Genomic DNA, 15,036 nt, shown 5'->3' with positions numbered 1-15,036 from the left:
GTTGGGGGGGCTGGATGGCCTCCACGCCTCCAGGCGCGGCCATGGATGGCTGCCACGCCTCCCCTGCCTCCTGTAGCGTGGTTGAAGGAGAGGGGAGGTGGGCTGGGCTGGCTTCTTCGCTAGATGGGCCACAGTGCCCAACAGTTTACGTCCCCCCGATTTTTTCCCTATTTTCTTTTATCTTTTCTGTTATTCAAATTAGCTACTGTTTTCTACATAGTTTAGTGGTCAAATGGATTTCGTTAGTTATAAAACTTTGCATAAAAGGGGATGCAATACTCTAGGGTCGCACAAAAAGTTTAGAGGGCATTTGCAATTATTTGATTTTCGGTTCGAATTTAAATGTGTGGATACGTGTTGCTCGGTCAGTTTTAAAATAATTTAGGGGCATTCTAACAATTCAAATAATGTTAGTTTATACATGATTATTATATAGTGATTCTTTTCCACCATACAAACATTTTTGTTTGATAGTGTGAAGAAATAAAATTTGACTTGCATTTTGAATTTGATTTTGACTTGGGTTTGATCAAGTGACAATTAAGCTTGGCAAAACATGATGACATGGCATCATTAGAGAGGATATCACTATAGTATGACATTGGGGGTGAGGGAGTCCTGGATTAGGGGGTGTTCGGATAGCCGGACAATACCTTCAGCCGGACTCCAGGACTATGAAGATACAAGACTGAAGACTTCGTCCCGTGTCCGGATGGAACTTTCCTTGGCGTGGAAGGCAAGCTTGGCGATGTGGATATTCAAGATCTCCTATCATTGTAACCGACTCTGTGTAACCCTAACCCTATTCGGTGTCTATATAAACCGGAGGGTTCTAGTCCGTAGGACAACTTTATCATACAACAATCATACCATAGGCTAGCTTCTAGGGTTTAGCCTCCTTGATCTCGTGGTAGATCTACTCTTGTACTACCCATATCATCAATATTAATCAAGCAGGAGTAGGGTTTTACCTCCATCAAGAGGGCCCAAACCTGGGTAAAAACATCGTGTCCCTTGTCTCATGTTACCATCCGGCCTAGACGCATAGTTCAGGACCCCCTACCTGAGATCCGCCGGTTTTGACACCAACATTGGTGCTTTCGTTGAGAGTTCCTCTGTGTCGTCACTTTTGGGCTCGATGGCTCCTTCGATCATCAACGGCGATGCGGTCCAGGGTGAGACTTTTCTCCCCGGACAGATCTTCGTCTTCGGCGGCTTCGCACTGCGGGCCAATTCGCTTGGCCACCTGGAGCAGATCGAAAGCTACGCCCCTGGCCATCAGGTCAGATTTGGAAGCTTAAACTACACGGCAAACGTCCGTGGGGACTTGATCTTCGACAGATTCGAGCCACAGCCAAGCGCGCTGCACTGTTTCGAGAGGCATGATCTAGCTCTGCCGCCGAACGGTGCCCTGGAGGCCGCACAAGCGCCGGTTCCTACCCTTTATTCGGAGCCTATTGCGCCAATCGAGGATAAGCGGTTGGACGTCACCTCGGGGGCTACGATCTCAAAGGCGATCGAGCCGAACGTCAGCCCCGCGTTCCGCACGGCCCGTGACTCCGAGGAGCCGGATTCCTCTCCGAACTCCGAACCCCTCGCGCCCCTGCAGATCGAATCCGATTGGGCACCGATAATGGAGTTTACCGCCGCGGACATCTTTCAGCACTCGCCCTTTGGCGACATCCTGAACTCACTAAAGTCTCTCTCTTTATCAGGGGAGCCCTGGCCGGACTACGGTCAGCAAGGATGGGATACGGACGATGAAGAAATTCAAAGCCCACCCACCACCCACTTGGTAGCCACTGTTGACAATTTAAACGACGTGCTCAACTTCGACTCCGCAGACATCGACAACATGGATGACGATGCAGGAGATACAGATGAGCCAACGCCCACATGGCATTGGACAGCCACCCCATCTCACAATGTGTACATGGTGGATACCCCTAAAGGAAATGATAACGAGGAAAAAGGGGATGGAACAGGGGAACGACCCCTTGAAAAGCAATCAAAGCGTCGGCATAAACGCCGACCCAAGCCCCGCCTCGACAAAGACCCAGCCATAGAGCAGGATGAGCCGGTAGATGACGAGCAGGCCTTAGAGCAACCGTCCCAACAGGGCAACACGGATAGAGAAACCGAACACCCCTCCCCCGGCGAAAATGGCACTCCGGACGACCTTACGCCGGATAAACCCACGAAGCAGAAGAATCTCCACAAGAGGCTCGTTGCAACAGCACGCAGCCTGAAAAAGCAGAAGCGAAAGTTACAAACGGCGGAAGATGCACTCAGAATCAGATGGAGCAAAGTAATCAACACCGCTGATAAATACGGCGATAGTCGCCGCACTAAAAGCTATCCGAAGAGAAAGCTACTGCCCGAATTCGACGAAGAGGCCCTAGAGCCCTCGCATTCAAAAAATAAGAAAGCCACACGGTCGGATAGATGACCCCATGGCCCGCATAAAGCGGCGCCGCACTTAAATCGGCATGCGACCCACCTAAGGATTCGCATCATGGCCCAGTCAGGTCCATTTACGGGCCAAGAAAGCAAGCTCTCGTAAGCAATGCAATAAAGCCACCATCAGAATCTGGCACACCCAAATACAAGGGCGCCGCACACCCTCTATGTTTCACCGATGATGTACTGGACTATGAATTTCCAGAGGGATTCAAACCCGTAAACATAGAGGCATATGATGGAACAACAGACCCTGGAGTCTGGATCGAGGATTATATCCTCCACATACATATGGCTAGAGGAGATGACCTCCACGCCATAAAATACTTACCTCTTAAGCTTAAAGGGCCAGCCCGACATTGGCTTAAAAGCCTTCCTGAAAACACAATCGGAAGTTGGGAAGAGCTCGAGGACACTTTCTGAGCAAATTTTCAAGGGACCTATGTCCGCCCTCCGGATGCAGACGATCTTAGTCACATAACTCAACAGCCCGGAGAATCAACTCGGCAATTCTGGAATAGATTCCTCACTAAAAAGAATCAGATAGTCGACTGTCCGGACGCTGAAGCCTTAACAGCTTTCAGGCATAACGTCCGAGATGAATGGCTCGCAAGACACCTCGGCCAAGAAAAGCCAAGGACAATGGCCGCACTAACAAGCCTCATGGCCCGCTTTTGTGCAGGAGAGGACAGCTGGTTGGCAAGATGCAGCACCAACGACCCTAGTACATCCGAAACTAGGGATGGAAACGGAAAACCGCGACACAACAAGGACCGTCGCCGGACTAAGTAAAAAAGTCCAAAGAGCTCGGCGGTCAACGCCGGATTCAAAAGCTCATGACAGAATCAGACAAAGCCGCCCCTCCAAGACAACAGGGATGATCCATCCAACTTAAACAAAATCCTGGACAGGATATGTCAAATACACAGTACTCCCGGGAAGCCTGCTAACCATACCCACAGAGATTGTTGGGTTTTCAAACAATCCGGCAGACTCAACGCCGAACACAAGGGGCTCGACACACCAAGCGAAGACGAGGACGAACCCCAAAAGCAGAGCACCAGCAAAAAAAGAACTTCCCACAGGAAGTAAAAACAGTAAACTTACTTCATATAACAAAACGTGCGGCGCCCATAAAGGTACGCACCACACGGCCTATCCCAAAGGGGTCCCGCCTCTGGTTGTCAAAACCAATCATCTTTGATCAGCTGGATTATTCTAGAAGTATCAAGAACGCAGGCTGGACTGCCTTGATACTCGATCCAATAATTGGCGGACTCCAGTTTTCAAATGTCCTTATGGACGGCGGCAGTGGACTAAACCTGATATATCAGGACACAATCCGTCACATGGGGATAGACCCAGCAAGAATCTGCCGCAGCAAAACCGCCTTTCAAGGGGTAACGCCTGATCCGGACATCCATTGCATGGGTTCTCTCCGGCTCGAAGTTATATTCGACTCTACCGATAACTTCCGCCGCGAAAAGCTGACTTTCCACATCGTCCCATTTTCATGTCGCTACCAAGCACTACTGGGACGCGAAGCTTTCGCCCGCTTTAACGCAATACCGCATTATGCATCTCTAACACTTAAGATGCCCGGTCCACGAGGCATCATCTCTTTGAATGGGAAGCATTAAAGTGCGCCTCCCCTAAGCGGAGGATTGTGCAGCCGCTTTAACAACCCCACATAAAATGGCTTCACCAGCCAAAAAATTCGGAGTAGGTCATTAAAGACCACGAACGCGGATAGACGAGTTCGGTACAAAATTATCATTGATGCAGGCTTAGTGGCCATACACCCCCGCACTAGGGGCTCTGTACATATACAATAAGAGACAATAAAGCTCAATTTTATATTTTACTTTATACTTTGTTTATTTTAAACTTTTGTTCGGCACGACCCATTTTCAACTTAGTTCCTCTCTTTTACAGATGAACGTCGTGCGGCGCCCGTCCAGGATACGGCACAATGGAGACACAGGCGCAGACGTGAAGTAGGGACCCGTCCTAAGGATTCTTTTTAGATTAAGACCCTGCGTAAACCTTTTTTACTGTCTCTCGTTGCTACATATCCCCTGGTTTCCTTCATAACCAAGGAGGAGGCTGGCGTCTTGGCATGTGGCCACGTCAGAGTTTTTGCGCGTACCTGGACACTAGGGGCTTCCTAATAAAGAGTGTTGTTTTGCCCGCACTCGTAAAGACCGAACACCTTAGGGAGTGTTCGGCATCGCGAGTTTTGGCATTATATGCATCAGCTCCGAATCATGTCTTTGGTCAAATGTTGGGTTGCCCGGCTCCTGAGTTCGGCTACCTTATGTTCCGCTCTATCGACTAAGGTAGCACCAGGAGAACTACTGCGATTGTGCCCCAGTTCGGCCGGGCGAGCACCTCAGTAGAGAAAGCCGAAAACTGACGGTCATGATGTAGCGTGAGACTGGTCAGCCACTCGATGACCTATCGGAATCTGTAGGATTCCTCCACTTTAACGAAGGGCCGTTTCCCGGCCAGGCACACACGCGCCCCGAACTCGGGAGAGCGCCGTTGCCACCAAAGGGCTACCTAAATAGTCCCACTGTCAAGCTCCTATGGCTAAGTGAAAGTGTTAAAGCATTATAGTCTGGTTGCCTAGCCCGCTGCGCTATCACCTCCTTTGTAGGACCAAGACGTTGGTTTAAGTGTGAAAATGCGTCTTGTGCGAGCACCCCCGCACTATGTGCGTGGGGGCTGAAGCCAACGACTGCCATCTTTCAGATTTTGTATATATATATATATATATATATATATATATATATATATATATATATATATATATATATATATATATATATATATATATATTAAAACGGCCGCACAGGTGGTGTTCCCAATACTTGAAGGCACAAGTTTAAAAGGCCACTACAATTTATCAAAATATTGCTTTATAATTACACATGCTATCATAAAATAGCATCCTTTGAGCACTGTGTCTCTATTACACGAGCGCCTTCAAGGACTTCCTGAAAATAGTGCTCAGAGGGTACCCGGCTTTTGTCCGAATCTCGAGACGCAACAATGGTGGTCTCCATCTCTGCCCAGTATGTCTTGACACGGGCAAGAGCCATCCGTGCGCCCTCTATGCATGCTGACCTCTTCATCGCGTCGATACGGGGCACCACGTCAAGAAATTGCTGCACCAAGCTGAAATAACTCTTCGGCTCCGATCTCCCAGGCCACAGATGACCCATGACGTACTTCATGGCGAGTCCGGACAACCTATTCAGCTCGGCCCATTGAGCCAGGCGATCGTCCACTGCTAGTGGACGCTCTGGATTGTGGAACTGCGACCAGAAAAGCTTTTCCACTTCGTGATCTTTTTTATCTCGAAAGTGTTCGGTCGCATCAGCAGCACTCGCTGCCAAATCCAGATATATGTCCTCCACACTCCACATCCGGTCCAACGGAGCAAACTTCGGATCGCAAAACTTCCTCTGCAGCATAAAGGGCTTTCTAGCCGTAATCTGTTCGGCCTGACGCAGCTCCTCCTTCGCAGCTCTCATTGCAGAGCGAGCGTCCTTGGCATCAGCAACGGCCTTCTCTAAGCCCGTCTGCCTCGCCATGTCTTCTTACTCAAGAAGCTTGCAACGGTCAGCAGCACCCTTTAAACTCACGGCCATCTCGGCCATCTCATCCCTGCTTCGGCAGTGGGCACCCTGTTCGGCTCTTAGCTCTTCACGGGCTTTCTCGGCAGCCGCATCGCTTTTTATGGCTTGTTCCTTAGCTCGGGAAAGTTCGGCCCTAAGACTCTCCACGGCGGCCGCACCATCTGCATCAAGCACACACATTGTAAGATACTGGCATAAAACCCCCCCTTACTAGCTGTCGCACGATAAATTATATACCTTGAGCCTCATCAAGCCGCTTGTTGACAAGCACGATGTCGGCATCTGCCACGTCAAGTTACCGCTTTAGTTCGGCAAAATCATCAATCCGGCTCGATTCCGGATAATTCGCCACCTGTATACAAAGGCGACACTTTAGACCTGGGATTATGATCCTCTGCACGCCGTCAATTTTGACAACGCACAGAGTCTCAGGGGCTACTATCTACACAGGGCGTGTTTTACTAACGTACCTCAAAACCTGTCAGTAAACTTCTGACGGCCTCATGCAATCCGCTTTCTGCGGATGAAATCATTTCAATCACTGTGCCCATCAATGCATGGTGCTCCTCTGAGATAGAAGCTCGCCCCAGCAGAATCTTTAGCTCCTCCGGCCGAGCACCAGACGGTGCCAGACTTGTCCTATGGCCTCTTTCGAAGGCCGGACGCGGAGAACCTTGGGGGGCCGCATAGCCATCTTCCGCCCCTGCCGAATTCGGAGAAACCACTACTAGGAAAAGGCCTACTAATGGCGCACCGGTTTTGCCTACTAATGGCGCACTACCGGTGCGCCATTAGTAGCACGCCATTAGAATTTTTTACTAATGGCGCACCACCGGTGCGCCATTAGTATCTGGTATACTAATGGCGCACCAGGCAGTGCGCCATTAGTATGTAACTCCATGCGCCATTAGTATGCCTCCCGGGGGGCCATATGTAACCATGTGCTTTGTCACACTAATGGCGCACTCTGCCTTGATGCGCCATTAGTATCCTTTGGCATACTAATGGCGCATTCTGCCTTGATGCGCCATTAGTATGAATAATTGGTTTTTTTTTTGCTTTTCTGATTTTTGCACAGGTTACAAAATATATTATTGGACAGAATATAGACAACAGCACACAACAACATCAGATTCATCGAATACAATAGAAGATTAGTCTCCGAATACAATTCATCATATTACTCTCCGAATTCAAAAGACCGAACAAAGATAAAACATTACAAGTCTCAAGACCGCGAGTATCGAGTTTGTCTTCACATTACAAGTCGATATCGATCATCTAAACTACCATCACATAAAAGATTGGTGTGTAATCAGGATCGGTGTCTTCCGCGGCGTCCTCATAGCGGTGAGGTTGTTCCTCCATCTCCTGGGACAGCTCCCAGAATTGCTTGCCGCCCGAACCACCGGCCTCATCGTTGTGGGCCATGTTTCGCTCTAAATAGGAAAAAAGTTTGGTCAAAAAGTTGGTTATTGTCAAGGAACAAGATCATGGTCTCATCATTTAGGGTTTGTCGACACCGAGGCAACCTAAAAGCCTAAGCTTTCATCATTTAGGGTTTGTCGACGCCGACGCACCCTAAAAGCCTAAGCGTACATCATTTAGATTCTCATCGACACTGAGGCATCCGGGGCAGCCAAGTTAACTTTTCATCATTTAGGGTTTATCGATGCCGAGGCACCCTAGTTTGGGCCTAATCACTTGGCACTAATCACTTGGCTCTATTGCCACTTATGTTGGGTTTATCATCTAGGGTTTATCGATGCTAAGGAGAATTCTAAGTTGGGCCTAATCACTTGGCTCTATTGCCACTTATGGTTTAATGCAGCAAGAATGACGGGGCAGTTGATCCTACTTAACTAAGTAGTAAGATACCCCGGCCCATGCATTAGTCGCAAGTACCCCATATGTCCTATTTTTAGTAAAGTCATGCTAAAATTCACGGAAAATTTCAGCATGACCTTTGCTGAAAATAGGACATATGGAGTACCCGAATTTGCCGGAACGGAAGTTAATCAACATTCCGACAAACTCAAGGGCCTCTCGGGGTACCTGCAAATTCATCACGACACGATGGTCGGAGACATGACCTTTGCAAAATGGTTGGAGACACGATGGTCTTTCTCAATGTGATCAATTGATGGATCAACACATAAAACATGTCCAATAAGTATGATTTATAGAGTCAACATAAGTATGAATATATATATAAAGTTTTTCTTCAGAAAATAAAAATACAATGCATACATACATACTTAAGGGGAGCGGCGTTTTGGCACCCGGGTCCAGGTGATCCCGCTATCAGGGCCGTCCAGAAACGCGATGTGATTCGCGACCTGTACTCCTGTGCTAGCAATACGGGGAGTGGATAATGCCAGAATGTATGTGTACGTTCGTTGTCAGATGGACGGCCGTTTGCGGGCGTCTATAGGCCGTTAACGTGCCGCAGCTGAGCCGTTGGAGGCGTCGGTGACGATGTTGGCAGCTGTACTTAGCTGGACCCACATGTCGATGTGGGTACACATGGACGGGCCAGCTTGTCCACAAGGGCTTCCCCCCGGAGTGGGGTTGGGGATCGAAAAAACAGAGTGGTGGGCGGCTACATCTGCGGCGGCGGCGCAGCCGTGGGCCCATGGATTTCTGTTGCCGGTGGGCGGCGGTGCGGCGGTGCATCGTGTGTGCTCAACGCCTCCGGCGCAGCTACATCTGAAAATCGAATCTGCGGCCCTGGGCAGCATTTTAGAGCTGGCGAAGCCATGACGATGGACAGGTAAAAGAATCCATTGCTGCGTGCAAAAGTTCGTTCTTCCTCATTTTGCTATGAAAGCATGCGCAAGATCTGACGGCTGCTTGTGGATCCTCGCAGGCTGCCTATCTTCCTGGATGAAGCCTGCAGCGCGGCGGCGCTGATGGAGTTGGTTGGCGCGGCAGGCCGCGGGGAGGCAGAGTCCGGCAATGGATCTCGCGGGGCGGTCGTGTGTGGATTTGGGGGCAGTTCTAGGGTTCAGGCTGCGACCATGTGCTACGAGGTGAGCAAGTGTTGCCGCTGGTGGAGGCGCCGTATCCTGATTCAGCGAGAGCGAGGGCGACAAAGATGAAGCCATTGAACATGGATTCACTGTGCCACCTATTGATGTGGACCGGGAGGCTATGATTCAAGATCGAACAGAGAGTCAGAGAGTGTTGATGGAGGCTCTGCCCAATCTACTGGCAAGGTTGCTCCCCAAAGCACCTGGTTAGACCAAGAGGTTATCCAAATTTCATAGAATAGCAAATTATTATTCTTGCCTGAGTAGGTGCGGCTGAATCATGGGCCATGAGTTTTGGTAGTGTGATGTATCAAAACGTTAGGGAACCATTCTTTTGGCGTGATTAGGAAAATTAGGTTGGCAAAAATGAACTGTAGTAAAGTGGATTATGGTGAGAGAAATGAAAAAAAGTACTTGTGTTTTTGCTGTGATTCAGTTGAACTAGTTAGTTGTCAGAGGATGAACAAATGCAGTATTAGTTTCTAGCCATGAGTTTTTTATGTCTTTCTTTTTTGCATGACACAAGGTCAGGGTCGGTAATCAGCCACCCGATAGGGCTCCCTATCCTGAAAGAGTCGGTGCCCTTGAACAATTAGGGGGTATGTAGATAAGTTAGGAGAGAGTGTAGTTGAGCCTGCGATCGGTTTAACTTTTGATTCATTGGGCGAAGCTAATGATTTTTACAACATGCACTCGTGGGAGCATGGTTTTGGCATAAGATATGGAAAGAGTAGGATGAATGCAGAGAAGACAAAATGTGTGCAGGAAGTCGTTTACGGCTGCTCTATAAGTTTTCTTCATGGAAGAGCTTCAGATTTGTTTGGCAAAATAATAGCTTTTTTCACTGTCTAGGCTGTAAAATGCTGACTGCAGTTTATGTTTTCAATTTTTCGCAGGGGAAACCTATAAAAGTGAACAACAGGTTGTGCCGTTGTGAGTGTCTAGCAATGATCCGCCTGGATGCCCAATGCACATGTTTGTGAGGCACTACATGAGGTTGCAATTTTCTAGAGATTCAAAAGAAAGCTATGAAGAGAAGAGGACAAGAACAGTGAGTGATCAGATCTCTAGCCTACATCCGCAGCAAACTGTAATCTGGGCACTAATTGATCTTTTCCTGTAGAGTGGTGTTGTGCACATGAGCAAGATTTACACGAGGGTAATGTTCGACCAGTTCGGCGAGATGGTGTACAAGGCCAACACATACAACATTGAAGAGGTTGAGAAGCTGAAGCTGTACAAAGCGGTGTACACTCAAGCAGAGAGACGGTAGAAATGGGCCAAGGGTGTATATGATGAAAAGATCCTGAACGATGGGGACAAGTTCTAGTGTGAGTGTGGGCTGTTCGAGCATACGGGGATGCCGTGCCACCACATGTTGAAGGTATGTTTTCCCAGACTCGGCAACAATTAATACCTGTGGTATGTGTCCTGCTATTACCTTCATGAACATGAATACCCGCCTGGTACAGGTCATGGACATTTTTGGTTATACGGAGATACCCCAACAATTGATCGTGAAGAGGTGGACAAGGGACGCGAAGGATATACTTCCAGCAAACCTGCAAATATACCAACAAGATCATGCTGGTAGCAGGACAATGACACATCGCCACACGGTGCTCTATTGTCATGCAATGGAGCTAGTCCGTCTCGGTGATGCATGCGTCGAGTCTTACCAGAGAGGAATGCAGATAATTAGGGACGAGATTGCTTCACTGTCTGAATTTGAGGACAAGAGAGACGGTTTAGGTTTGGAAGACCACCCCACAATTACTCCGTCTGCAATTCCTGACCCGCAAAAAGAAATGAGAGAGGTTGCTTGCGCAGAGCAAGGAGCACAAGTTGAAACTTTGGCTGGTTTGGGTGCACCCGAAAAGAAGAGGACCGCAGGGCGGCCAACAAATAGTCATGAAAAGGCACCATTAGAGGGGTTGAGTAAGCAAACGCGGTTTTGCAGCATTTGCAATGGGAAAGGCCATAAGAAGACGACCTGCCCAGACGGTGATTTGCCGAAGCAACCAAGGAAGGAAGTGAAGTGTAGCAACTGTGATGTGGCTGGTCACAAGAGAATACCTGCACCAACCCTAAGGGTGTCAAGCTGTAAACAGCGCCTGCAACCAACAGCTAGAGGTAGTAGATGAGAACTAATAGTCCTATTGTTCCCAATCATTTATTTGGCAGTGAAAAATGTAGCACCGCTCCTGTTAACTGGTGTGTGTCTGTTGATTGTGCATGAAAAACCATAGGAAAGTTCATTAAGTGCCTGTTCTTGTATAATTTTAGAAGTTGCCCATGAAATAAACAGCTTAGGGGCGTGTTTGTAAAAGTACTCAGTCTTGAAGGGTGTAGTCGTAGTATTTCCTGCAGTGCAAGCCAGGTGCGCGTGGACAGTTTTGAATTTGAATTTTGAAACAGGGTTGGTGGTGTGGTGCAGGCGCGAGTCCTAGTACCAACAAGAGTGAGAGTGGAGTTGTGAATTGGTCGAGAGCGCCCTCCATCAGCTGGCCATGCTCAGGTGTGACCTCAGTCTTGGTGTGGAAGACTGACAGCGATGCTTTCTATCAGGTATGTGTGCATGGGTAGTTTATTTTTATGTAGAGTAATTATCTTGTGCCAGTTGATACACCCACTGATCGTTGGTGGAATTAGTCCGAGGGCTCGGCTAATGGTGGTGTTAGTCATGGGCTGGAATGAATTGTCCGGAACGGGCATCAGACCTTGATTATGAGTACGTTGCTACAATGATAACAGAGGAGCACACGGGGCCAAGGGGGTCAGGATTGAAGCATGCCAAGAAGGTGGGCGACGGCAGCACGGAGGGGTGGGGTTCTGTCGGTGGACGACCGTTATGTGGCGTTGGTACATGACCGTTGCCACCATCTGTACCACAAGCGGGCCCCACATGTTCCGTCGATGCTGTAGCTAACGCCGTTACCCATAATCTGAATTATTGAATTGTCACAGGTGGCGGAATACGGTACAGAATACCAGTGTACGTGTGAATCTTGATGCACGTGGGTGGTCCAGATTCCAGGAGCATCTAGACCTGGGAGCCGAATTGCTTTTCCGCATACTTAAGCAGGTAGATAGATAGATAGATAGATAGATGAGCATGTTTAGTTTATAAGAGTGAATATAAACAAGCAAAGAATGCATGCAAGTTTAAAGTAAAACGTTTCAGTTAATGCAAGTACTCCTCTTGCTCTCTACTTTCTCGCTTCTCTTCTTCAGTTAATTAACTGAATTTTACTGATGTTGTTGTTAACTGAATTTTAATCAGCTGCTGAAGAACACCTTCAGTTTCGTCAGATATAGGTGTAGTTTTCAGTCTCTGTCAGTTTCACCAGAGAAGTTTGCTTTCAGTTTCAAATAATCTGAGCTGCGCCTCGGTCGTAGTTTGTTAGGTTTCTCCGTGGCCCTGACCCGACCATGGGATGGCAGTGCTCATGACCCGGAAGTGGCCTAGTTTCTCGTTTTCTGTTAGCTGTGTAATCGCTGAATAAGAAGAGAAATAGAGAGCAGAAAAGCTGCGAAGTTGAACGCGGGACAAACACATTATAACTGAATTTTGCCATGTCTCCCCTCCTTGACGTTTCAGAAACAGGAGGGCCCACGTCTCCCCTCCAGAGTTTTCGAGGGCCCACGTCTCCCCTCCAAGGGGCAGGACGTTTGAGTTTTCGAGGCAACTCCCCACGTCTCCCCTCCACTGGCAACTTCCCACGACGCAGAGGGGGTTTTCTTCCCACGTCCAGGTAACTCCCCTCCTATTCCATTGCCGCTCCATCTTCCTCCCTCTTCCTCCCTCCTCATTCCATTGCCGCTCCATCTTCCTCCCTCTGCCTCCAGCATCAAGCAACTCCCCTCTGCCTCCACCATCGCTGGCCAGGAGGGCAATGGCGGAGGAATCATGGAGCAACTCCCCTCCGTCTGCCAAGAGAATGGCGGAGGCATCATGGAGCAACTCCCCTCCGTCTGCCAAGCATCACCGTGGCGAGGCGTCTGGCAAGGAGCCGCTGGTGGTCGACGACGATGTTCCGGTCCCCGGGCAGAAGCGGGACTACACCGTGCCGCTCAAGGTTGATATCCACCTGAAGGAGCCGCTGGATGTCGTATGCACCAGCAATCTAGACGAAGCCGACAAGATGATCCGCAAGATGAGGAGGAGGCTCGGCGGCATGCTTCCTCGGAATATCGGCGTTGATGTCGAGTATACCAGGGAAGACAAACATCCGCAAATTGCTGCAGTTCTGCAGTTATGCGTGGAGGATCTCGTCCTGGTATACCATATCACCGCGGCAACCAAATGGTAAAAACATCCAGTTCTGAAGTTTCTGTCTAATTAGTAGTTTATGAAGTAGATGCAATAGTTATGAAGTTCTGAAGTAGATGCAATACTAGTTCTGAAGTTCTGAAGTTTCGTTTTAATTAGTAGTTTCTGAAGTTTCTGAAGTTTCTGAAGTAGATGCAATAGTTCTGAAGTTCTGAAGTAGATGCAATACTAGTTCTAAAGTTATGAAGTTTCTGTCTGATTAGTAGTTTTTTGGTGATCATACAGAATGTTGTCTACAAGTTTTTGTGATCATTTAGTAGCTGTTATGAATGTTGTCTTGTAATGCAAAAGATTGCAAAAAAAATACATCATTGAGATGTTATGCTTGCTGTTTTGATCATACAGAATGTTGTCTTGTAGTTGTTGTGATCATTTAGTAGTTGTTGTGATCATACTGTTTTAACTGAATTTTGGTCAGAACTGAAGATGCTATTTTAACTGAATTTTGCTTCAACTGAACCCATTTAATTCTGTAGTTTCTGAAGTTTTTGAAGTAGATGAATTTGATGCACCAGATTAATTTGATGCAGGCCCAAGGAACTCCGCCCGCTCCTGCAGAAGAAGAAGCTGTACACCTTTGTTGGCTTCTGCATTGGAGGCGACAAGACGAAGCTTAAGTTGTCTGGTTTGGAGATCAACCCGACAAGTACGTCGACTTGCAGCGCAAATGGAGAGTTCCAAACAATGGAAAGAAGTGGCAGTCTTTGGCTGAGTTTGCAGCCAGCCTCATCCACCCATCCTACAAGGAAATGAAGCAGAAGATCGACAGGAATTCGGACCACCTACTATGGGGGGACAGCCCACTGCCAAACAAGCTCATCGAGTACGTCGCGAAAGATGCGTACGTCACCTACGAGGCATGTAAGAAAATCGAAATCACCAAAACGGGTTTGGAGCTCTGGCAAGAGGCGGAGGATCATTGGGATGACCCCTACTACTGGGGATATTGAGTTGTTTGTGGTATTGGGATGACCCCTACTACTGTCTCTCAGTTTGTAGTTATGTGGTTGAACAAGTTTTCTTTTGTTATGTTGAACAAGTTTGCTTTCCTTATGTTGAACAAGTTTGCTTTTGTAATGATGAACAAGTTTGCTTTGGTTGTCAGTTGACATCACTCATCGCTGAGCATGGTTTAGTTTTACCTTTATCTATTTATTATTTAGGCAGAGCTATTCAGGCATGGAAGATATAATCATCCTTATGGTGAGGATCGCAATGTTTTTAGCTTCCAAGTTTCTAATGACACATGATCTTTCCAACCACATAACTTAACTGCAAACATTTCCCCTGTAAATTGTAGTTACACATTCCAACCAATACCTGCAAGTTGTAATTTCATACTGAATGACCATCAATGACTAAGTGAAGCAAATAATTGCTATGCATTTCTTGGCACGCGAGAAGGAAGAGGGGAGAGGAGGCGGAGCTCACCGGGGAGGCGCAAGGAGGCCCTGCGACAGCTTAGTAGCAACAGAGGTGGCCGAAGTTGAGAAAGACAGCGGCGACCCGAGGAAGAAGAGGTGGAGGGGGGGGGGTGTGTGGAGGGGTCGAGCGCTGTCGCGCCCTG

General features: G+C 48.1%; 1 protein-coding gene across 3 annotated transcripts; it reads left to right on the top strand.

The window, feature by feature from the left end:
• The first annotated feature begins 8,630 nt into the window (after positions 1-8,630).
• LOC119339929 lies at positions 8,631-14,380 on the top strand. 3 transcript variants are annotated; one of them, XM_037611831.1, is made up of 7 exons: positions 8,631-8,877; positions 8,974-9,322; positions 10,033-10,187; positions 10,260-10,520; positions 10,609-11,269; positions 11,574-11,704; positions 14,000-14,380. In XM_037611831.1, the coding sequence occupies exons 4-7, from the start codon at positions 10,497-10,499 to the stop codon at positions 14,084-14,086; spliced, it is 903 nt and encodes a 300-aa protein (XP_037467728.1). In that variant the 5' UTR covers positions 8,631-8,877; positions 8,974-9,322; positions 10,033-10,187; positions 10,260-10,496; the 3' UTR covers positions 14,087-14,380. The 3 variants fall into 3 exon arrangements, with proteins under 3 accessions (XP_037467728.1, XP_037467729.1, XP_037467727.1); XM_037611832.1 differs by having other exon boundaries at positions 8,974-9,342; XM_037611830.1 differs by having other exon boundaries at positions 8,974-9,355.
• Positions 14,381-15,036: the final 656 nt, after the last annotated feature.

This window comes from Triticum dicoccoides, chromosome 7B, assembly GCF_002162155.2.
Source record: "Triticum dicoccoides isolate Atlit2015 ecotype Zavitan chromosome 7B, WEW_v2.0, whole genome shotgun sequence".
NCBI classification, from domain to species: domain Eukaryota; kingdom Viridiplantae; phylum Streptophyta; class Magnoliopsida; order Poales; family Poaceae; genus Triticum; species Triticum dicoccoides.
This window is presented reverse-complemented; position numbering and strand designations above follow the sequence as displayed.